The sequence below is a fragment of the Nipponia nippon genome, unplaced genomic scaffold (genome assembly GCF_047370975.1).
Source record: "Nipponia nippon isolate SJK-2023a ecotype South Korea unplaced genomic scaffold, ASM4737097v1 scaffold_1, whole genome shotgun sequence".
NCBI lineage: Eukaryota > Metazoa > Chordata > Aves > Pelecaniformes > Threskiornithidae > Nipponia > Nipponia nippon.
The window spans coordinates 149,104,292-149,129,632 of record NW_028262290.1 but is presented as its reverse complement, the minus strand read 5'-3'; the positions used below and the strand labels follow the sequence as shown (position 1 = coordinate 149,129,632).

The 25,341-nt window shown below is 40.8% G+C and overlaps 2 protein-coding genes across 4 annotated transcripts in view; one reads left to right on the top strand and one right to left on the bottom strand.

Moving 5' to 3' along the window:
- Nucleotides 1-1,361, top strand: part of LOC104016228 (uncharacterized) — a 35,286-nt gene extending 33,925 nt beyond the window's left edge. For all 3 annotated transcript variants that reach the window (XR_015708885.1, XR_015708887.1, XR_015708897.1), the window contains one exon: nt 211-1,361. The gene's annotated coding sequence lies outside the window, so the exon portion shown is untranslated. The remainder of the gene's footprint in view (nt 1-210) is intronic.
- APBB1IP (amyloid beta precursor protein binding family B member 1 interacting protein) overlaps nt 1-25,341 on the bottom strand; it is a 70,844-nt gene that overhangs the window by 2,227 nt on the left and 43,276 nt on the right. Inside the window, exons 8-13 of the mRNA XM_087777134.1 lie at nt 23,861-23,935; nt 22,372-22,515; nt 18,777-18,887; nt 6,039-6,137; nt 4,952-5,069; nt 1,368-1,459 (exon numbers count right to left, since the gene is read on the bottom strand). Coding sequence (XP_087633260.1) covers nt 1,368-1,459; nt 4,952-5,069; nt 6,039-6,137; nt 18,777-18,887; nt 22,372-22,515; nt 23,861-23,935 — 639 coding nt within the window. The remainder of the gene's footprint in view (nt 1-1,367; nt 1,460-4,951; nt 5,070-6,038; nt 6,138-18,776; nt 18,888-22,371; nt 22,516-23,860; nt 23,936-25,341) is intronic.

Sequence of the window (25,341 nt, the reverse complement as noted above, 5' to 3'; positions counted from 1 at the left end):
AACTTTTTTGAAGGAAAAATTAATCAAAGCATCCATCATACAAGTTAAGAAAAACAAAATGTAGGATAGCAGTTCATTATGGACATGTTTACTTTGGCTATATTTTAGGTGACTTTTCTTTTAAATTGTGTTTGCTAGTCAACACTGAAGATAAATAAAGCCCATTTGGTGATATCTGAATATAATTTGCCCTTCTTTTTTTTTTTTCAGGTAGCAACTGGTAGCTGTTGACAATTACTACACAAACATGCTATCTATTCTTGTAAACCTGTGGAGAAGTCTGCTGTCCTGAAAACAAAGCTTTGTAACACGTTCATTTCCAGTTATGCTAATTTATCAGTTTATATCCAGCTAGCTTAGCGCTCCAACTGTAGCACAGTGCACCCTGAAAGACTTCAGCTTGATCCTTTCGTCCCAGGCTTGTAGAAGCTGTAAGATGAAGGCGGCAACGTGTTTGCTTCTGCTAGAGAAAAGTGCTCTGCAGCCCTGCAGTCAGCAGTACTAATTCTGGCGTTAGCGAAGTATAACATGTTTGCCTTCTCCACCCTCCTTGCCTACAAAGATGGACGTGAACAAGACATAGCAGGAGGGAACCACTGGCTGAGTTCTGAGAACGTGATCGATTCCAGAGGAAGTGAGGTTCAGAACAGAGAAACAGACCTTTTTAAAGAAGGAACTCAAAGACAGAAACAAGAAGCATAGGACATGTAATGCAGGTGACAGAAAAATCCTAGGAATTTAATTTCTCTTGTCCTGTGCACTTTATGCATAATGGAGGGATTGAATAATGAACTGCAAACCAATGCAGGGTTTTTTTCTGTAGGATGATTTTGAAGCCCTCATACTGTACCCTGCTGATATTTTTACAGCCAGAGATGGAACAAGTAGATAAAATTTGGAGCTTAACCAAGGAATGCATTTAGAGCCTCATGAAAACATGTAATGTTTTCCCTTACTTCTTCACACTTTTTCCTTTCTTACACACTCATCTTGAGCTGTACACAGTGCTCCCTGCCAAAACCACTACTGTATCCTTTGCGTTACTAAGGCAAGACCCGTTTTCTGGCAGAGACAGAAAACGGCACTGAGTTTCTGGCAGCACAGACTCTTTGAGACTGTCCCAGGAGGCACATTCCTATTTCTGCTACTTGAACTCACACCTATTTGTTCTGAAGAATGAAAGTGGCAGACGGCTGTGCCTTCACCTCCTATCGGTGGCTCCTTGCTTCTGTGCAATGGGCACACTGTTTGCAGTGTGTAAAGCATGAGGAGGGGCAGCAAGACAGTGGGTGACAAAAAGCAAACCTGGAGAACTGGTTTACAGGTAACGTTTAACTAGTGCACTGCCAGTAACTGCTGACCCGTACCTCCGATGCATCCACTTTCTTCTGAGTCTCTGGAAACTCTGCACTGGAACGACGAACAATTTGAGGAATCTGTCCATTCGCCTGAACAGCACCTGTGACAAGGAGAGGAGACAGAGGCAAGAGAGTGTTAAATTTTTGTGATATTAACCAGGTCAGGGAATAGCAAACTAAGAATAAGGCTATAAAAACGTCCTTGCAACTTCCACCGAGGAAGCACTCGTTACAGGTTTTATACATAATTCAGTAAAATCCACGAGGATATCTGTTTTCTACTTCAGGCTTGTTTTGTGACTTTTCATATTCAGTTCATTACATAAGGAAAATAAACATAATACCTTACATTAAAACTAATACCTGTCCACATGTCTCCATGGCTGTAGCTGACAATCCTACAGGAAGTGCAAGTGGCAGAATTATGAAGACATATGACAGAAATTATCAGTGTGTGTAAAGGTGGTGACAAACGAATAGCTTTTTCTTCTGACTATTGTAAATGGTGATTTCAGAAGGGGACCGTTAAGGTTGACATGGGAATAGAGGTGGGGAGCTGGCTTTGGCAGGGGAGCTAAGAAGAAATCAAACTGGCACAGTTAAGCCCACCCTCTGGCCTTCCATTGTTTAAATACCCGTCTTTCATAACAGCATTTAAGTTTGTAGTGTGCTGTAGTATTACTACATTCTCAGTTTTTATTGCATGTTTTTTTCCTTTACTTTAGCCTAAAGACTGAAAGCACCACAGTTTCATATCAGTAACAGTCATGAGAACTGAAGGTTTGAAACCCTACAGAGGGGCTGATCCATTTTCTTTAGTAAATGAGCTAACAGCTCTGAAATTTCTCCACAATCTGGAATCATGGAAGATTTGTGAACCTCACTGTATTCTCAGATTAGTGAAGATCTGCTAGCTGGTTAAGTTACAGCTCTGCAAAACATTTGCCCACCACTACTGTGTTTGTAAGGGCTATACATAAATAATCCAGTACTGTCACATGGAGTAAATGAATGTGAGATCAAAGGACAAATTTGTGGGTTTAATTAGGATAAAATCCCCAGCCCCTGTATAGTCTGATGAGGATTAAATAAACTCTCCAGTTTAGTCTAGGGTTTTTGGAAGCTGTACATGTCAAAGTAGTTGATAGTGTTTGATGCCTAGATACATACATTTGTAAACCTTACTGACTGCCTTAGCTCTATTATAATTTACAGTTCTGAGATCCAGTAAAGTTCCACTCATGTACTTCTTGGGTGCCAGTGAAACCTTAGCTGTCTACAATATAAGTCTAAGCACAAAGATGGTTGTAATCTTAACCTGTACTTTTCTGTTTAGCAAAGAGGTTCCATGAAGATTATAACAAATAGAATAAATTATTTTTATTGCCATGCCTGCACATCACACAACTGATGGAGAAGTAAGACAAACTCTGCAGTGTACTGAATTTACTAGGGCTATTTAGGCTTCAAGGGATGACAGAAGATGGTCTGAAGTCCTAGTGTTTTATGCCTGTGCCTGCATGTCGTTCAGCATATTTAACCCAAAGTAATGTTTTGATCATTCAAATTACAGTCTGTGTTTGTTGAAGGACTAACATGGAAGTTCAATGAAGAGATAAGACCAATCTTGTGGCTGTAAGGGCTCAGTGGAGAGAGATGTAAATCCCTGGGTTCTGTGGCCATGCCCTCAAGTGGAGCAAGTTATTGTCTCTCCTCACTTTGTCTGCTGCCCATAGCAGAGCAGGAGTTTGGGCTTCACACTGCTCAAAGACGTTGCTGCCCTCAGTCATGCTGAGATTTAACTAACTGAAAGAGAGCAGAGAGAGATCCACTCTATGTAGTGCAAGGTATAGTGGTCTACTTGGCAAACATGATATACCAGAAAGTTGGGACATGGCTAAATGGTAATCTGTTTCTTCTTCTGTTAACGGATTTCATAAACTATGCAAGACTTGAAAGCAACATTTGATATATCAATTCCTGCCACATACCTGCACATATGCTATACACAAAATCAAGCCAGCTAAAGGACCCCCAGTCAATCCAACATGTGAGTTCATGCATTCTATTCTCAAGATTTATTTTTAATTTAAATGTTATAGTAGTCTTTCCAAGTCAATTGCTCCAAAATTTTATATTAAATTAATATTTTTTTAAGCACAAAAAAAGTAGTCCAAGTATAATGCAAAATATAGATACCCAAAACATATAATGCAAAATATTGAACCTTGTAGTGATATGGAACATCTGAATAAAGCAACATCCTTCATCTTTCAAACATCACGATACTGGGCTGGCACACAACATACACTGGTTTTTTTAGTGTCCAAAGACACACATAGTGAGGCAGAGGGGCAAACAATGTATTTTGCCTGAGATGCGCCTAGCACTTGGGACACTTCAGAACCACAGTGGGGGGGTATACGCGAACACACAAATGTAGGCTACAGCAGCGTGACCAGAGAATACAGGCTACATGAGATGTGAGAAAAGAAGTTCCACCTGCCTTCCTGAGCGTTGCTTTTGGCTGCCACTGAAAATAGAGTACAGCCCCCTGCTAAGCTCACACAGGACGGTAGTTTTCTATAGCAGATTTTAGCTTATACTGAAGTCGGCCCATAAAAATAGCTATACAGCCATTTGAAAACAGAACAGAAGAAAACAGGCTATGTTCCATTTCCAAAACATGAGCCAACAACTGCTCACAGTCAGGCAGTTCAGGTTATAGTATTATAGTCAGGCCCCAAGTTTTATATAGGGCAGTAACGATAACTGTAAGAACAGCAAGAATCACAGTGACTTGCCTCAATTAGAAGGCTAATGATCCTTCAGAGATATTTCCATAGAGACAACACACATGACTAAAATCTTTCCAGGCTACTTAACCATTTAATGGGATCCATTAGTTAAGATTAACAGTGTATTTTATGATCACATGCAGTGTTCCTGGATTCTGGTCAGGAGCTGAAGTTATACAGATGTATATATACTTTATAAGGCCTCGATCCTGCCGATACCCAGTACAGACTGCAGCACCAGCATGAAGCCCTCCTGGCCAGTCACCTCTCTACTGCCATCAACACCAGAACACAAAATGCTCCATGACTGTCCCATCCACCATCGCTGAAGTACCCCCACGCACAACTATCAGAAAATCCCCTGATCTTGAAACAGCCTCCCCACCCCAAGTGTGCATTTATTACCATTATTTGATTCCAAGGAATAGTAGAAAGACCACCCTCTTCTCACATGTACTGAGAAAAGGCAAACTGAAGCCTTGGAAGGTGTTTGGAGGATTTTGAGTTGTCTATGTGGTAAGTCAGAATACTAACTGCCAACGCTGATTTTGACTTTGCCTGGCTTATGACAGTAGGTACTTGGCCAGCATGTCCTTCCTCATAAATAAAGCATATCTTAAGCATGTAAACTGAAAACATTCATGCAAGTTGCAGCTAGCATCATACACTGTTATATCTGTACAATGATAAAATAGGTAACAGCAGTATGATGAAGCTACTGGAAAAGTAAAGCTAGAAAATAATGACAGAAGAGGGCAATAAATGTGATTTCAGCTGCTGCAACAGCATTGGTACCTGCTGATAAGGATCCTGTGGGGGCAGCTGGTTCCACTGTTCCTTGATTTGCCCACCGAGAGGACAAGCCAGCTTTCTTCACTGCGCATTTGTAATTATCATATAGTGTCTTGCCATACTGTAAAACAATTAAAACAATACAATAAGCATGGTGTTAAGCTTGACATAGGCCAAGCATTCATTTTGCTCTTGGACAACTTTTCTGACCCCATTCCTTCATACCCAGTTTTGTTAAAAAGTAGCTTTCTACAAGTGATGTGCCTATTTCTGTATAGGGCCAGATGGAAAGCACCTCAGTAACAGCACAATAAAACATGAATCCCCGTAACCAAACACAGTCCTACTGATAGCATTCTCACATTTTATGTTCATTTCAGTATCTGTAAACATCTTGAAACTTGGCTTTAAAACCAACTGTTCTCAATAAATATCTTTTTCTAATGCTTTCCAAGTACTAAATTTTCAGACTGGAGACTTGGGACACTGAATCCTTGGCTCTAGAGCAAACAGCTCTGTCAGTGTAAGACACAAAATAATTCCATGTTCACCCCACACCTTTGTTGGATGTCACTCTGCAGTAGAACTGGCAGAAAAGAATATACACCTAACAGGAGCAGGTCTGTATAGCCAGGTACAGCCAGTACACTGGGCTGCGTATAAATCCACCTCCCTTAATGTTTTGTGCAAAACAAAATGGGCTGTAAATTAGGATCTTTTTGAAGAGGGTGAGGCAGACAATGTGGGCAGAACTGTCTGAAAAATGTCACAGCTGGACTGACCAGAGCTTGCGCATCTTTAGCCAACAGCGTGTTATTATTGTGCCAGATAACTGTGGAGTAAGTTTTATGACTACGTGAGTTTTATAGCTACAGAATTCACCCCCCATGTTAATGAGAAAAACACACTGATAACTAGGGTACAGGACCATTCAGCAAATCCATCCGGGTCATGCCCTTCTGATCTTTCTTTCTACAGTAACATTAGCATGAATGTCCATTCTTGTCACAGTATTTCCAGACAGTCAGTAACCTGAGGAAGACAGGATTTTACAGAAAACATATTTAACTAAATTTACTTTTAATCTCACCTTGGCAATTCTTATTCCTGTTACCCACTGATGCAGGGTTGCTTGATCATCACAGCATAAGTACTTGATATATTGTGACTCCTTTTGAATCTGGGGGTGCTGAAAGATATTAATTCATAAAATAAGACAAACACAGAAATCAAATCAGTACACAAAAGTATGAAGGCACCGCAGAGTGACCTTGGCGAGAACACTGCCTATAGGCATCATGTTAACATGAAGACGATTTAAAAACAAAAAAAAGCTGCAAAATCAGAGTATAAGAAAATATAAAAAGATGGTGATTATGAACCATACATGAGTTGCCACTGGCAGAATTTGCTTGAAATAATTTTAATGCATTGTAATATGAATCCAAGGGCTACAGAAATCTAATACTGATCTAGAGTTCAATGAAGTCTACAAATGCTACGGTTCAAGGTCTAACACTCAACGTATAAACACTGGAAGGAAGTCTGTTTCTCATTGTGGTTTGTCATATGTAAGGCATCCAGACTGAATGCTGAACATGATTAGTTTTCAAAGAGTATGTTAAATTTGTTTAAGCATGAACTCCCAGCTGAAACAGATTTTTCATTCTAACTGCCTTTCTTTGGGCCGAGTTCTAGCTTTCTTCCTATACATTTTTATTCTGCTTTACTCTTGCTGTTGTTTGCCAACAGTTATGTAGAACTGCCACATGTTCTAGATAGAGGATCATTCAAAATGCAACACCATCAGAAGTAATCTCTTTCATTTGTTTGTACCAGAAACCTTTACAATTTTTAAACCTTTTTTGTTCTTTTGGTCAAAATTTTGGATCTCTTCCCCTTACTGTAGGTCAATGTAGTACTGGTATGTGGTGACATACCATTGCAACTCAGAGATCACCAAAACACCAGGCTGGCTACTTGCCTGAGACTGAACATCCTCTCTAAGACTCCGAAGGAATTTGGTTCCCCTGCTACAGCAGAGAAGGCTGTAAGTTTTTAGTAGCTTGGATGGAATAATATACTGCCATCTCTTGATATGCAAGGAAAAGAAGGAAACCAAAGGAAAAGGCTTCATTATCCCTCATTTATGTGTTCATTTCTATTTATATTTTTATGAATTACAGGTCCACAGTTAGGGAAATATTGTGAATGCACAAAAGAGCAGCCAAATCTGCTCCAAGGATTCACTATTGTCAAACCACTCTCTTTTCAGCCTGCACAGTTGAAAATTCGAAGCGTATCTCCACCTAGCAGCAAGGACCCTCGTTTTATACATATTGCTAAGCCCCCAAAGCAAAGCAGTGCTGGATTTGGGGAACTCAGAAGGATCCCTTGGAGCGCAGAGTGCTGTGAGCAGCCTGCCAGCCCAGGGCTGATGGAGGTGCCAGATGTGTCCTCGCAGATGCCTGCTGGTGGCTAGGACGTCCCCAGCACGGAGGCCAAACCCTGGCCACAGCTGGGTGATCCAGGGGTTCAAAAGCAGAGCTGAATACAGAGGTCTTGCTCCTCAGCCACATGTCCCTGCTACCCCCTCAGCGCTGCAGACACCAGGCCTCCCTTGTTTGTGCTGAACCAACTGTTTATGAGGCCACATTGTGATTCAGAAAAAAAAAAAAAGGAACTGGTCTAGGTTAAATATAACCCATTTCATCATGCTGTAGTTTTGGTTTATTTTTTTTAAACCCAGCAGTACACCGCATGGCCTCACATACAGCATGGGGATAAGGGGCACTGTGGCTTGGGGAGAGAACAAGTAGCAAGGGATGGATGAAAGGATGGGACCGCACAAGCCAGTATTGCTGCCAAAGCCCTGTATCATCAAATTACAGAGCAAGAGTGAACACACCAGGGAGATAACTGTGAGGAAGAAAAATCCAAAGGGCTATAACTTGAGGGGTCTCACAGTGACAGATGTGTCCCAAGGCAACGCTGTGGGTAACTGCGTTACAGCTCCCTGCGTGTTTGAACTCAGCTGCTCACACAGGTCAGACTGTTCACCATTTTTCTGCAAACACATCTCCCTGGCCATCTCCCCTGAACGATGAATACGCAAAGTCTGCTTCAGCCCTCTGAAAGGGCCCATGGCTACCTTATTCTATTACCTCGCTCTTGGGCACTCCCAAGATGAGAGCTAGGGGCATCTCACATTGCAAGCCCACAGATGCCAGCTCACTGTTACCAGGTGCCTTAACTGCAGAGCAGGCACCATGCCCATCCCGTGGACCTGTGCCTCGCCCACCTGGTACACTCACACACCACCCCTTCACACGGTTCAATGTACAGGGCTGTATCTTGCTGCTATACACCTGTGCCACATATTGAACAGAGGCAGTAGCCAGGGCCCCTGGACAAACAGCTTTCTCCAGCTCCCAGCGTCTGCCTGTCTGTGCCTCCAGCAGCCTTAGACAGCCTGAATGCTGCTCAGAGTGGGCTCCGCTACTGCAATGCGTGGCCAGGACACAATGCCTGACAATCCTTATTTCCTTCCACCATTTCTCCATTATGTGACCAAACACAGTGAAAACCATATAGAGAATTCAGTCTGAATGGTATCTTTAAAAGGGAACTGTAAGCAGGCATGACTCTGTGTGGCAGAGTACATCCCATAGACCTAGGTTCCGTTATCATCAACGGAGCCAAAAGAACCAGGAGGTGGAAACAAAGACACTGCAACCCTGGGTAAATTAAATTCTTCAAGCACTTTTAAATGAGCAACTAGCAATTTTGCTCCAGTGTGTAAGGTTCTACTGAACCCAGCAGATGGCACCCAAAGCTTTCAAAACTGAAAAAAGCAAGGATTTTTTTTTCCCCTCCTTTTTCATGACAATGAAGTCCAATGGGTCTACGTATCTCCCCTCATTTTCAAACACCACACCTACCAACAGTTCCTTATTACAAGAAAAAAAAAAAAAAAAGACTTCTATAATTTAACAGATAATTCATGCAAACATCTGGAAGAAAGTGCACACTGCATAAACAAGGCAGAGGAGGACATGGCATAGAGCAAGCTAGGTAATGGTGCTGCACATAGACACAGCCCTGCCACGGGGACCTGGTGCTGGGGAGCTCAGAGGGGCTGCTGCAGACCTCTCTTCTGGGGCACCCCACAGAAATACCAGTTTCACAAGAACACCCATACTGTGTCAGATCAAAGGTCCCTGAACCCAGTACCTGGACTTTGACAGTGGCCACAAATGGACACCAAGGGAAGAGAAAGAACAAGACAAGCATATATGATACTTCCTTCTCTGTACTTTCCTTGTCTGCAACTATTTTCAGGTCAGGGGATTTTCTGAGCCAGATGGGGTTTCTCCATATTTAGGTTCTTCAGTGGACTTCTCCTCCAGGTACTTCTTCAGCTTTTTATTGCGCCCAGAGAGAGTTATGGCACCCACATCATCTTTTAGCAACAATTCTCCCAGGTCTGCTACACACTCTATGAAGAACCACCTCCTTTTGCTCTGAACCTGACTGCTGCTAGGCTTTGTGTAACGTTCTTGTTTTGGAAGAGCCACTGAATGGCTGACCCCTATCCACACCTCTCCATGCCACTCCTGAGCGTAGAGATCTGCACCATATTCCTGGCAAGTTGTCTCTTTTCCAGCCTACAGGCTTCTAGTCTCTGCAGTCATTCTTCAAGTCAAAGTTGTTCCTTACCTTTGTTTATCCTTGTTGCTCCTTCTTGATCCTTTTCCAAGTTTATTATATCCTCTTTGAGATGAGAGGACCAGAACTGCAGAGATGAGGGGAAATCATGGACTTGTGCCATGGTATGGCAACACTTGCTGTTTTATCATCTATGCCTTTCCTAATCATTCCTAATGCTTGATTTACACATCTGACCACTACTGAGCACTGAAACAAAGCTTTCATCAAGTTATATACCATATCAGCATCTTGCTCCTGAATGGCATAGGTCAGTTCAAAGTTAGTAATTTCACAGGTGAAGTTCTGATTGCTATGCACATTACTGTGTGTATACCGAGACTGTATGTTATTTATGATTTTATTGTCCAGAACCTCAGCCTCACAAGGGCCTTCCAGAATTCTTCAGTCTGCTCTTTCCTCAATGATTTGAATAATGTAGCATCACTGGCAAGCTTCCTCACCTCACTGCTTACCCTGTCTATGACTATTTTGAGACTGTGGGGTTCTCACCATCCTGAGAAGTTGAGAGGGAACCGTCAGTGAACAAGGTTAGAGTGTCCCGTGCCAGACAACGTGGGAGTTATCTATTGCCTACCCTCTACCCTATCTTTTACTAGCTATTGTCTCCACTGGGCAATCCATCTTAACTACTGACATTCACCAGTGGGGCCTATTCCAAATTACCCCAATCGGTTCCTTGATTAAATTACTCCAATCAATCAGCAACCATGATTAAATGCAGAGTCACAAGTATATTCTGTCAATTAGGGTCCAAACTAGCAAGCTGCTGAACACCCAGCTCTCATGAGGAAGGCGAAGCACCTCAAAGCCATGCAGGCAGTCTGTATCTTCGCTTCGTAACAGCTGAGAACTGTATTGTCTCTCACTTTCTGAGAAGCGGCAGCAGCAGCACTGGTTCTCTTTAATTTACCAATGACACATAAAACGTAACTGTACTGGACCCATAGCCCACTGAGACTGACTGGAAATATCCCCATTGCCTTTCCTGGGCTTTGGATCAGGTCTAAGGACTGTTGCATGCTGCCAGCGCAGAAGCTGCCTACTGCAGCTGTGTGCAAGGCCAGACCACGGGACCACACACCAGCAGCACCAAGCTTAATACTGAAGGTTTATACCTGTAAAAGATTATTAGAAAGTGGCCCAGATGGAGGCATTTGGCTTCCTCTGGTTTTTAGATGCACAAAGCATGCTACTTTGGACAGGAAGGCATAACGTTCCAGACAAAAACTGTCACACCCCACCCCAGCAGCTTGCTCACTTGTGAAGAAGTGTACCGTAGTGAAATTACTTTGGCAGTACAAATGGCAGAAGTCTCTGCTGTCGACAGTGACCTTTACAAGCTTGACTCTCCACTAAAAACTTCAGGTCACGTGCAAAATCTATTAGATAGTACATAAAAATGCTGACTCAGGATAATCAATTCAGAGAAGAATCTGGAGAGCTGAAAGTCCCTGGAAATGATGACTTGGTGTGAAGATCCATGTGAACCAATTTCCTCCTTTCACAGCTCCTGCGTCTCAGGATTGTTGTTTAGCACAGCACACAGACATAAGGAGCTGTAGTCACTACGCAAGTCTGTTTTTGCTAAGCTAGATTCATAACCCCTGTAATAACCTCTCTGTAAGACTAACAGAGGTCATAACAATATCAATCATGACAGTCATGTGAGAAATACTGTATTTTTAGGCAAAGTAACACTAACCTCAGTATGACACGGCTTACACATCTCACGCATAGAGACAGATAAATTATTTTGTTACATGGTGCATACTGTGTCCTGAAAAGGTCATTAAAATTGTCTGACAGCAAAGTGAAAACATCTTCTCTGGAAAGGATTATCACCTTTGGCTCTGAAACATGCAGCACCAAACTGAATTATGAAAGAGAACTGTTTAAAAAGCAACCACCCCAGAATTCATAGTTGGAATGAAAAGTGGGAATATGCAAATAGACGGCGACTCCAGAATTTTCATCACGGAAAAAAAATTCCCATGTGCTTTGAAAATAACACGATGAATTAAAATGCAACATAATTTCACTACAGTGAACTTTTTTCTCTGTTGATGTCAAAACTCTTAATAATAATGAATTAGAAGCATCATCGGGCCTGATTTTTGGAAGTGTTGGACACTTGTCCAGTTACTTATTAAGGCCTGAGCACCTCAAACATCAGGCTGCAAAAGGATGTGCCATGTTCCACCTGGAAAAGCACTGCAAAGGTTTGGAACAGAATCTAGTGTTCTCCTCTGACCCACTGTCTCCTCTACAAGTATCAACTGTCTAGAGATAAAGAACGCAGAAGCACTTGAATATAAAGAGCTTATTTTCTGGAGAGGTTTAGAAAAATATTTGTGCACAGATTACATTTTCAGATATAAAGTAAACTCTTTGCCTAAGGAAAAAAAGATAGAAAACATTGAAAACCTGAAGAAATGGGAACTGAACGATGTGGTTTCTATGGTTTGTGCCAAAGCAAATGACTAAAGCCCATGTGTGCATGAAATTAGAGATTATCCCAATAAAACGCTCTTTTGCTTTGCCTTCTTCCAACACTGAAGATGAAAAGTAAACTGAAGTTATTCAGGCATCTCATTGGATTCCTTGCCCCAAAATATATGGATCATTGCTCAGTCTCTGAGGCAGAAACAATAGCCAGAAGCAAAAAAAGAGTGACTAACTTTGGATCAAAAGCTTTGGCTTTAGGCCAGATTTTCACAAAATGGTCAATGTTTTTGGATACCTTATCTTCTGCTGATGAACTTGTGCTATGTTGAACTAGCTTCTCAGAAAACCTGAGACTCTTTTAGCTCCCATGACTGCAAGCAGAATTAATACTCAGCACCTTTCAAAAAATCACTCTGAATTGGTTCAAATTTGCCGTCTACTATTAAACGTGGTCAAATTCTGATGCTAGACACTCCTTACATTAAGATGACCAGGCTTAACTGATCTTTTGAAGACATGTGTGAACTGTACAGATAAAACAGTAACTGTCTTATTATAAGGAAATTATTCTTTTGACCTACATTTCTCTAATGACTGAGGCAAAATTTTTAGGCCATTAAAAATAAATGTAATAGCCATTGTAACCGAAGAGGACTGCTTTATGCAGCAAATAGTATTTTCCAAAGCTATTATATTCCATTTCTCACTGTCCATTCTCTGTCCTTCTTCTCCCCATTGTTTATGCATTAATCTTGCACAACCGTGTGCATGTACTATGACTGTAATCCCACATATCTGAAAGTGTTCTGTATTTCTGCTTTTGCTTTTTCAGTTTATCTAGCAATGAATTTTACTCTGAAATATTTATCTGAAGCATTCAGCTAACACAACGGTTTTCAAATCTTTCACATAAAGAAACAGAAAATCTCCTGTTTTCTATCTTTGTTTCCTGCACTAGCCATTTGTTCTACATCTTTTTCCTACCATTTTCTATCTCAAACTCTGCTAATTCTCACCTTCTACCTTCTTAACTGTCATTGTGTTGAATGCATTATGTATATGACTCAGTCTGTGACGGAGCATACTGAGTGTGAGGGAGGAGGAGATCAGGAGCAGAGCAACTAAATACCAAATTACCCTCTAGAATGATGCCACTGTTGCAAGCAGAAGCTATTCTTCTTGAAAATTTACTTCCAAAATTCTTTGGATCATTAGAAATTTTTTTTTTTAAAATCGTAGTTTCCAAATGACACCAGGAAAACTTAGCTGTTCAGACTGCACAGGAAAATGTACCCAGCTGTGGAAATAGACAATGATTTGCCTTTGTCTCAGTTTATCCCCAGGAAACCATTTTTTTCATCCTAGATTAATTCAGCATTATGCACCATTACCTCCAGATTACTCAAGCACAACCAGCACCAATAAACTATAATTAAATCCACTCTTTGTCACAGGCAGATCAGACTGACTAAACCAGCAAATTTGCATATAGATTACCTTGCTATTTGTCTGCTTTGAAAGATTTTTCAACATGGTGTGACAAAACCAGCTCTTGGACTAGCATGCGTGCATTCGCGCACACAGACACACACTCTTAATGCATAAAAACCCCATTATGTTCACAATTTCTGCTCAGCGCAATGGATGCTGTCACTAGCACGATGAACAGACCCCTTCCGCCATGGTGGAATCTCTTGGTTTTGAGGGCTTTCAGCTTCAGAATATGAAATAAATCACAAAAGGTCTCATGCATTTCCACAGCATTCCCCATGTAACGTAGTAGATGGTGAAAGAGAAGATCTACAGGGAACCTATGCATAAAAATTTGCATTTGTAAATGCAAAGGCGACTGTGAGGAACCAAACCACTCTAACTTGTGCACTCACTGTGTGCGGTGTGTGAAACTACTTTTTCCGTGAAGGAGAGAGATTTTTGTTCCCTTGCCGTTCGTCTCTGAGGAGTGGCCAGCACTCTCCGCAGGGTGGCGGGGAGAGCTGTGCTGCTACCCTCTCCCACCCCCTCTGCCTGGAACAGAGGGGCAGATCTGACCTTGACAGATGCAGGTTTGCTGAGGGTCTTCTTTCACACTTAGCTGCCCTTTCCTTTCCTCTTTTCTGCATATGGAGGTCTCTATTAAGAAAAGACTCAGTTTATCTGATGTCAAAGTAAAGGCTGGAATCTTTAAATTTTTGTAAGCATTACATTTAGGCTGAGTAGAAAATAGGAAGAATCTGCATGTTTACAAGAGCAGATGCCCCCAAAAGTATTTATTTTATTCAGAGGCTCTATTTTTAATATGTTGAGGGTTCTTTGTGTTGTTTTTTTGTTTTTTAAATGTGGAACTTCCTTTGAGGGAGGAAGGCTTGTTTAGCACTGGTATAGAACAATTCAATTCAAGAAGGTTATAGCTCAGCACAGACCAAGTAGCTACTGGGAAATAAAACAGTTCTTCAAGCTTTATAGTTGCCCCAAAGCTAAGGACTCCTGAAAGCCAACCACATCAGAGCCTCTGAGCCAGGCTGCACTCTCATCCTCAGGACCCAGCCACATCGCTTCTGGTTTGCTGCACAGGGACAGCTAAAGGTGATCCTGCTGTCCGACACTGACCAGCCAGCTATGCTCTTTTCGGTTGGTCCCAGCTGGGCCTTCTGCTGCCTGAGAGGAGCTGATATGAGGAAGCAGCTGCTTTGTTCGGTTACTGCAGTTGTCTCCTGAATCATCCTGAAAGAAAACTCCTGCATAAGCTCAGCAAAGTGCTCTCTCTTTTGCTGGCAGACACTGTGATGTGCTTTTGAACTGTTTCTGGCACACCACCCTCCTCCCCATTATCTCCTCAGTGTCTTGATGGTTAACAAATAAGCAAAAAACTCCCCAATTTTGATCTGAGCTACAGTATATACGACAGGGTGCTGATGTAATGGGAAGAAAAGATAGGCAAGGAGCACTCAAAACACATCATGCTTCTCTAGCTGTAAGAGGAACATCCTACAGGATGGATCTGCAGCCGAGAACATTTATATTTGAGCTAGTTTAAAACAGCTAGTCTAGGTGCAGCTCCAACATCACAGGCTGCAAAACCTACCCCAGCTTCTGGCTAACTATCAAAGCAACCTGCCCATGATGTGCATGATTTGTTGTTGCTACATTAACACCAGTACCCAAGCCAGCATCAGCTAAGTAACCCAGGTATGACCACTGAAGTTGAAACTAAATGGCTAGATTAAAAAAGAAACAGGACAGAGGGAGCTTCCAGCTCCCGGTGACTGGAAGCATGTTAGCTAGGACAGGCACTAGGACCAAAGGCTCACTGTCTCTGCAAGCCCCTCACTTGACTGTAGCCTAAGAGAAGAAACTGGAGAAAAAGCCCACATCCCATTTAGAGAGATCAAGGTGAAGCAACATTCAAAGAATCGTCATGAAGCCTTTGAGACAAAAGCCCATAGAGTTCAGGGCAGTGTCAGTGTCAGACAACCTGAGAAGTCTCATTGTTCTAGCTAAACCCAAGTCACCAGCGTTGTGATTAACATCAGTTATAGGGTTCCTCTTTCCTGAAACTTCTTGGCGATGCCTGGCACATAGACGTAAAAATGGCAGGAAAGTTGTGCTCATTCTTGTAATATCTCTTGAAGGCTCTTCCCTCCATAAAGACACACCATAAAGATGACCAAGCTTAGGGGGAGGTAAAAAGAAATGTTTTATCTTTTCTCTCTCCTAATACGAGACAGGACCTTTGAAGGCAAGTACAAATGTTACTGTTTTTAGCCTAGTTGTTTGTTTAGAAAGCTCATCATTCAAATAAGTACTGGAGGAAAAGAAGGGATGCTTCCTTCAAGCATGAGGCCATATTCAACCCCAAATCAGCCCACCTCACTGGCCATTTGCTGCCGTTTGAATGCACAAAGGGCACTTCCCCTGTTCTTGAAGTAAGGATGCCAATTAGCTTAACCAGTCAGAAATAAATACAACTCAATGCTGGGAAATTATGTCTGGTTCTGAATTCAGCAGGATTTGCCACCTAGCACAGAAGCAAGATACTGCTGAAGCTGCTAAGTCCTTGCATTTCTCCTGCACTATAAAGTACAAGCTGGTCTCTTGCCTCTGAGCTGGATAGTTTCTTTTGTTAAGTTTCAAACACAGCGAGCAAGTAACTTGGCTGACAACTGCTCACTGCTTTGAGACAGTGGTTCCTAAGGGGGGCCTCAGAAAGCAACAATTCTTTAAAAAAAATGTAATGGCATGCTATTATTCAAAAACTTTCCAAGTGGCGTTACAGCTTGGTGGAGCTACTAAGGGCTGCAGACTAACCTATTTTCCAAACCGTGAAAATCTCCTTTGATTTACAGCCATCCTCAGTGAACAGCTAGCATGCGCTATGGCTGCTACTCTTCCAATTACTTTCCCCCATTTGCTTTAAAGACAGATAATCTTCTGCTGCAGCCAACACAAACAAGTGTTGGAAGAGAACCTCTGCAGAGCTCACTGTCCCAAGACATACACAGGGGAATGGAAGAGCTGTGAAGACCCAGCAGTGCAGCCTCGGCTGTGGAGAAATTTCCAACTGGCTTGGACTGAACTGGGCATCCAAATTCCTTCAAAATGACTAGGTGGCCAGTATAATAAAGACAAATGTTTACCTGTTAAATCTATTGCCATTTGCTCACTGCACCTGTCTGCAAAAGTACTGTCATTTCATCTTGAGGACATCATTCCCAAAATATGGCAGGATGAGAAATATCTCAAGGATGATGGTTTGTCTTCCTTCAATATCTCAGGACAAGTCTCTCCCAGCAAGAGAGGTGTTTTCTTCTGGGAGACTTCCATATAAAAACAGACAGGAACAAAATGTGACTAAGTGTAATAAATGGCTCTATGTTCCTGTCCACACACTTTTGTGTCACCGAGCATCCAATCAGAGAGACCAAGATTTAACTTTGTTCTTTCCCCCAGCCCACAGATCTCAAAATGTATTACATCCTCAGCTCCAACTTCCAAAGGTAAGAGAAGGATATGACAGAACTCATCTCAGTTGCATGCCGTCAAAAAGGTATATATAGAATTCAAATTTATGTACAGAAATTACAATAAATATGAAACTCTCCATTGCATCACCCTCAGAAAGCCACCCTAAGTGGAAGGCTTCCACTTTTGAAACGAGAAGGTTTGAAGATATCAATACTTGCCCATACTTCCTGACCAACTCCAGTCACTGCAAGAGACAGCTGTTAAAGAAGCCAAGTCTGAAACTGAGCTGCTCAGGAATCTACCAAATGCTGATTTGTGGGAATTAAAATGAAGAACAATCACTGTAACATAATCGATTCATCACTAAGTAGTGTTGCTCGGATATAATGATCTTATCAATATGATGTTTATTCTAGTATACTGCAAACACATTTTAGAAGCATCAGAGCAAACAGTTTTGCTAAGTAGGTCTCATACATTTATAAGCCTATTACACATAAAGCTTTCCCTAGTGAGCTTTTGATCTGGTTCATCACATTTTACGTCCAATACAGCAAGTATTTTAGTTGAGTTGTGACTTTTTTTGTGTAAGTTCTTATTTATAGCATACCTCTTTTCACAAAAGATGGCAGTAAGTCCAGAAAGTTTTCCTAATCATTGTGAATAGTTGAACACATTGCTACATACACTTCAAAAGTCATGCTTTTATTTTGATCTGAACAGATTGTGAATAACTGTTATTAAATTAGTCAAGATACTTCTTGGACCAGTCATCTGTTTAGAAAATCAATCTCCCCTTATTTTTTAAAACAGCTCCCCTTTTCCTTTTTTTTTTCATTAGAAGTTGTATTTTTCAGAAATAATGCTTACCTGTTAACTTCAGAAGGCTCACCTCTGTTTTACAAAAAAGGATGAAGTGCTTTTTGCAGAGCATTTTGCGGACAACTGTAGTATTAAAACTGCTCATCTGTGTTAATTAAATACATCTGCTTCAGAAAATAAGTCTGGGTCTATAAACCACTTCTGCTTGGCCATGTGTAAATTAGGCTAGCAGACATTTTGAAACTGCATAAAAAAGTGCTGTAAGTGTGCAGCTACAGCCAGAAATGTGGCATTATAAGTGACCTCTGATGTGAATGTTTCCCATACTTTTTTTCTGAGATGGCAAGATAATGTGTTTTCTAATATCTTGTTTGCACTGCAGGCCTTTAAATAGAGAAGCAGCAACCAGATTATCTCGCCTTGTACACAGTAATCACACTGTATTCCAAAATCTGTATTAATAACAGATAGCAAGCAAGGCCTAATTACTGCAACTCAGAGCTTCATAACATCAACATTAGGGACTGCCAGTCTTCTCATCATGCATCTGGCTTGTGTGCCATTTGTCCAGACGTGTCCAGTCACCTGAACAGTCAGTCACTGGAGGCATATTCAGCCTTGTTTTGAAGATGACTTTATAGATGCAGTGTAGACGTGTATCATAGGACTATCAGTCCTTAAAATAAAGGTTCTAAAGGTATGTCGCTGATCAACAACGAAGCGAAGAAGAAAAGACGTGATTTTGCACGAGGTATTCTATCTCACCTATCTTCAGTTCTCAGATCCCTGGAGCTTCAAACTTAAACATATTTACATATAAAAGAAACTGTGTATGATATTTGCAGAACTTATTTTTCTTGTACATTACCTTTAAGACAAAGCAGTGATCTGTAGGTGCCTTATATTTCACTTTGTGTTGAGAACCATAATAAACGTTCATATTCTCAAACTGAATGAAGCATGCCAGATCCCGTGATGTCTACAAATGAAAACCAAGCACATCATTGTTAGAACAAACTGAATTTCGATGTGAAACTCGTTAATATGACTTTTCAAGTGTATGAATGCAAATGCTTTTTATTTTTTCAACTGTCATGAAGTTGACTAAAGAAAGATTAATTTTAAGTGTGTGCATTCCTAAACTAACAACTGGAAGAGGGTCAGTACATACTAGGAATAATATATAACACAGTGCAACATTTTGCTGCTGTTCTGGTTTTGCTGTGCTTTATTGCTTTGCGTGGAGATTTTGGCTCATGACTAATAAGACCGAATAGAACACCATAGTAAGAAATAACTTTAGTAAAACAGATATAGGCCTTGCAACCACACACTTACAATTCTGAGTGGAGAAAGAAGGTTTGGGGTTTTAAATTGCTTTGGGAACTTGTTTTTCTTTGGTATATGTAAGAAACTCTCATCAGGAAATAAGCACACATTTCATCTGCTTTGCTTTGAATTTTCTCAAATTTCCTGGCATCATTCCTTTTCTGTTTATCATAATATTTGCTTGTTCACAATATGTTGCTAAAGTAGCAAGGTTTCTGTTGCTGGCACACTTCTCAGTGCAGAATTCTGCATACAAAGCATAACTTTTGCAATCCTTTGAGTGGAAATGCAAAAATGGCCGTGTCACATGGTCACTGTTGGCTAAACTGAGAAATCAGGAAATTGTGAAAAAAAGAAAAAAGAAAAAAACTAACCCTCTCCACCCCTAAGAATGGGGTTCTATTTCCACATATGATGGTTCTTCTATGCTGTTCTCATTCTTACTGATACTTTCATTACAATACGCCCTTGAGTTGGATTTCTTTACAAATTGAGTTTGCAAGTAAGATTTGTGGGGAGAGGAAGCACTCCATACTGTCTGTAGACAGGGCTTCTCTCTCTCCCCTGTCTCCCCTGAAGCTGATGTCAGGGATTTCGTCATTGACTGTGTGGACCTAGGATTTTCCAACACTGTAAGTTCCTGAACGACCTCAAATCCATGCAGTATAATGAGTTGCTCCTTTCCTTTACAAACCAGGTAGTGGCAATTAAGACCAATACGAACGCAGTTGTTATTTTCTTCTAAGTAAGGAACAAATTTTTATGCAAGGGACAAAGGCACTTACTGCTAGTATTACTGCAATGTTAACATGACAATGCAACACAATTAACAGAAACAAATTTTAAAACTGTATTTGCAATTCTGATTCTGTTGTTTTGTGACCCTGTCCATTAACAGCATGTTTTTGAACGGGATAGAAGCAGAGTAATGCTGAAGAAAGAAATTAAGACAGCAGTGCTGACTGGTGCCTGGTTTGTTAACATAAAAAACCCAAACAACAAAAAACACCAAAGGTGTGTGTGTAAAATTATCTGAACATGTTCCTGTATTTTCATGTTTGCAATGTATTTTACAGCCAACATGAAGTGCCAAAGGTATGCCAGACTTTGCTTTTTTATAACAAGTGAAAACATGATTACATGATGAATTTCAAAACAGCTGCAGCAGCTGAAGATATTATTGTCCACCAACGGTTTGTTTCTGTACCTCAATGAAAGATCACTCTACCCACAACTGAATGACTGCAGCAAGGCGCATGTGCAGCACTCTTCATACCACCCTGACATGGGATGAACTCTCATAATTTAAGAGCTCTACTGAATTCTGCTGCAGTGCTTTAAGACATTTTAGCACCCTCACTGCATTCTGCTCTTCTACCAGAGATTACTGTCTCCACCAAAGACGTGTACCTGAGCCTCAGCGGTTCCAATACAAAGCACAGTAACTAACTCAAATCACCATTAAATACAGATTTGAGCTAAGAGACTTGACTTTCTCTGGAATGGCTGAGGCATGGACATATGCATCCTTTTGCTGAAGGCTGTAACAGAAGCAGAAGCAAACAGTTGATTGTGGTACCATTTTAAAGATAGCTGTGACTATCTCCTAAAGAACTAGATTCAAGATCCTTAATCCCTGTGAGTGGCTGATTGGTAATATAGTGAGTTTGAAGCACTCATGCAGTTCCTTAAAATGGCTTGAGTTACAGGCATGGTGGTACACAGGCTGTAACGACTAACAGGCAATAAAGCGTTAAGCTAAAACAGCTGTTAGAAGGTGACTGCATGGATCCAACCTGAGCCTATGTTTGCAGTCTGTCACCTGAAAAAAGAAAACACTTTCCTCATTTGCACTATGATGGAAAGTCACTGAAACGGGTATCACTGGATGATGAAAAAAGGCTGGGTAACTACCAGTATATGCTTTCCCTGCTTTGGCACTGTGCTACCGGCCATCGTTGGAGGCAGGCAACAAGCAAATGTCAAAGATGGACTTTCCAATTGGCTATTCTTATACTCTTTCCACCTTAAGTGCCTTCCAAATAGCATTCTAGCTCCTAATTGATAAGATGTTGTGCGTGTGCAACATGATTTGAGGACTGAAAGCCATTATCTCAGGGTCAGGTAAAGTCAAAATAAATTGCTGTGAAAGCAGCAAGGTAATCTACGTCTGTGTTTCACTGAGATTTGGTTATAAACACAGGTCACTGGAGCAGCAGCATGGCATTCCTAAACAAGCTATCAATTTTTTTTTTTCCTCTATAACTTAGTCAGGGAATAGCAGAACAGTTAAATTCCACAGCACAAATCATAACAATAAAGCTCCATCAGCAGCACCAGAATTTTCAGATATGAAGCATTAGCAGAGCTGTAAGTGGTAACAGAAGTGAGTTTCCAAATTAAAAAAAAAAAAAAAAAAATACCACCAGTCCCAGAAGCCATCATTCTACCTCATCACTGTGGAAATGAGAAGCCAGCTGCCCTTACTTGCAAAATGTCCAGGACCCCTTTGCTTCTCCAGTGTTGGCAATTCAGACTCTTTAAATATTTTGCAATACTAAATGTCAGTGCATTTGATTCAGCCAGGTGGATGGTTCTGTCTCACTTCTTTCTACACAAAGGGCAGTCTTAAAAAGCCTTAAAAGGCACGATGCATTCTCTAGGTAAAGATCACTGTAGGAAAAAATGTATAGCATTTCTGCATGCTGGTTACTTGTGCAGAAAGGCAGTATCAAACAAAGTAAAATTCCACCTTTTTTGTGATAAGAAATTAGTTTACTTGAGAACTTTTAAAATATTCTTCCACAGGGAACCCATATAACACTGAAGCATTTTGGCAGCGTAACACCAGCTGAAGGGTGCTGTGCTGTTTTTCTTTCACCTACTGACTTCCAGAGGAGCGCTATTTCATTAATGCTTTTATCTATCCATAGAAATCAAAAGGAGAGAAACGTGACAGGATTCAGTGACTACATTCTAATATTTGCACAAGTGGTGTAGTCAAAAGTTAAACCAAAAAAACCCCAACCCTCACAGATGCACCAGACAGCGCTCTTAAAGTGTCACCTTGGGAGTTCTTCACTTTCACCTCCATGAATTGTTTTATTGCTAAAAGGATTATTTGGCTTCCTGACCTTGGTTTTTCCTTTGGGTACATAATAAATTCCAGAAGCTCGTAGAAGAAAATAACGCCTCTTCCAGGACTTTTTTCCATCTTCTTTTAAATAAAGGGCCCCTTCAAGCTCTGGCACAATGACAGATGTCCCACAGAAGCTTTCCTGTGCAACAAGAATAATAATACACAAAATAAATTGATTTAAGCACAACCCTATTAATAAATAGCAGAAAAACGCTCCCTTGAAAAATAAAGACATTTCCTGTGACAGTGAACATATGAACATGGGGAATGCAGTTACCAGGGAGATGAACACCTTAGACAGGCAAAGGAAACTTTCCCAAGCTAATGTGGGAACTCGGCCGTGCAAGCTGGGTACTCACACTGGAAAAGGCGGCTTGCAAAACCTCCATTCTCTAAAGGGTCAAGCAAAAACCTACAACAGGTTTTAAATAGACATAGATGTGTGAAGTGAAAGTGAAGGCAATAAAACAGAATGGTTGGTACTGCTGCTGCTGGTTTTTCTCTGTTGCTGTATCTATAGGTTCTGTAGAGAAATGCTTCTGTAGAGAGAATTTTTAGAGACTGCTTAGAGCTCTAAAAACAGCTGAAGAAAAAAATCCCCCTCAATCTCTGCTTTCACTTTGAAATACATGTTATTATTTATAACACTGTTTAAACAAATATACTTCACTGTTTGCTTGAAGGACCTACTGTGGGGTAATTTTTAATGCCAACATGCTTATCACCTAATGTTTTCATTTAGAATTTACCAGGACTTCTGCTGGTTGACATCTGGTGCCTTCATGAGATGCACTAATTTTGAGATGGGAATCCTCAGTCACCTGAGAACAGCATTTCCTTTGTGAACTTTTACCAAAGTCAAAACGCTTGCCAGGAGAACTGTGGTAATCTTCTCTTTCATATAGCTCTGGATTTTTCTCTCTCAAACATACAACTGAAATAAAACTTCAGCAGGAAAGGCAAGAGGCTGAACAGACTTTCTGGAAAAGGGCAAAGGTTCTTTTTCTGTTGTAGTACAGATAATAATTTGAGGTAGTGAGAAGTACATCTACTTCTAACCCAAAAGATAATTGTTTGCTACTGATCAACCTTACTAACAATATAAAGTCACAAGGGCCGGCCTAAGGGTGCAGCACAGCTGTTTCTGTTATTCATATTTGTCTAACACTGCTTTTATTGTTATCATGGCATTACTCTTCATAGAAACACCAAGTAAAAACGTTGCACGGCATTGCGGTCTATAACAACAAAATAATTCTCCATCATTTAATTTCTCTGATAGGGGATACAATCTGCATTTTTAATGTTGAGCAGCAGCTGCAGAAGAAAACCCACATATGAAACCTTAGACACAAAGACACCAACCATCACAGAAGTTCCTGTTGTTACCCATTTGCCCGCAAAGAACTAATGATGTTGTTGCAGAGCAGATGCAGACGGTGGCAGAGTTCTGGTTGCATCATCTACCTAGAAAGCTGGCTTACCTCCAGTAAAGCTTCTTTGTTTTTATCATTCATTTCTTTGCTTTCATTCTTCCCTTTGTTTGCCAGGTAGAAATTCTGATTAAGACACAAAAGAAATTTATGTTCATTATAAAGACAGCAATACAAGTAACTAGATCACTGCAAACCCATTCAATAGTTATTCAGTCTTTCAATATTGAGTATCCAAGCCAGCAGATGCAAGAGACAGATGTTTATGGACTCTTCTTATAGAAAACTTTAATCACAGCTGCCTGTTCATGAGTTTTAATTCTTTATTTTGAATCGAATTCAAAAGTAATACAAAATTAATTTTGCCTATGTATATACAGCCTCCCAAAATTTTAAAAACACTGACTTATGGTTTTGGCTGTTTTTCTGGATCAATGGGTTTGATTTTATTATTCCGATTTTCATCGCTTCCTATATTATTACGGGCGGTAGAAAACATAACATTTTATTGCATGCTGATATTCAATGAATACAATGCACTATCAATAGGCTAGAAAGCATTTTTCCTAACAACCCAGTTTGGTAATTTGCACACTTCATATCTGACACTCTGGATACAAATCAGCTCTTAAATTTTAATAAAAGTGCTTATATGCCAAAGCCTTTATCCAAAGTTTTTACTTTCTACTTTTAAACCCCTTCTTATGCTCTGCAAAGTATTTTTATGCAATGAAGAAGGTATTAAAAAATCTAGAAGAAATCAGAAGAAATGATCACCATGATATCTTGGCACGTGTGCTCCAGCCTACTGAAACAAAAGCCTACACTTGAAATGACCCTCTGCTTCTCTGACAGAGGGCTGTGAAGCTGCAGCTGCCCTCAGAGGACCCAGTGCCTGTCTGCCACTGCAAACGAGGAAGCACAGCGCCTCATGCACACGGTTACCAGTAAAAATAAATTCACCCACTGTTAAACAGCAAAACCAATTTTGCATCCGTCTGCATTGTACAGATGGACAAAAGGACAGCACTTGGACATACGTGCAAATTCAGGCAGTAGGAAGGTAGCTCAGGACCATGCTAGGACTTGTGTGCCCGAGCACGTGCAGTGGCTTTGCTCAACAGCAAGCACGCCAGATAGCAGAGCCTGGCTGCCTGCAGACAGTAAGGCAGCTGGGCTTGAGGAGGCAGGTAGATCAAGGAGCTATGCCACGCATCAAGTAGCATTTGGATGCATGGGCTTCAGGCCAGAATGATAACACCCAAAGTTCTCGTGTTTTACCATTTTCTAAACAAAAGTACATGTAGAAGAGGAGCTTGGGTTTGGAAAATACCTGATGCATGGGACAGTCTTACTGATTTTCCTGGAATTAGTCAAAAAGCTAAGTTTGCAGAACAAAGGGCATAAAACAAACACCATTGTCTCGGATATAGACAAAATTGCAAAAACCCGACAAATTTTGAAAGCTAGCTACTTAAAAATTACTCCCAATTCTGTAATTCTTCAGCAATTCTGTAGGAAGAAAGCTAAGA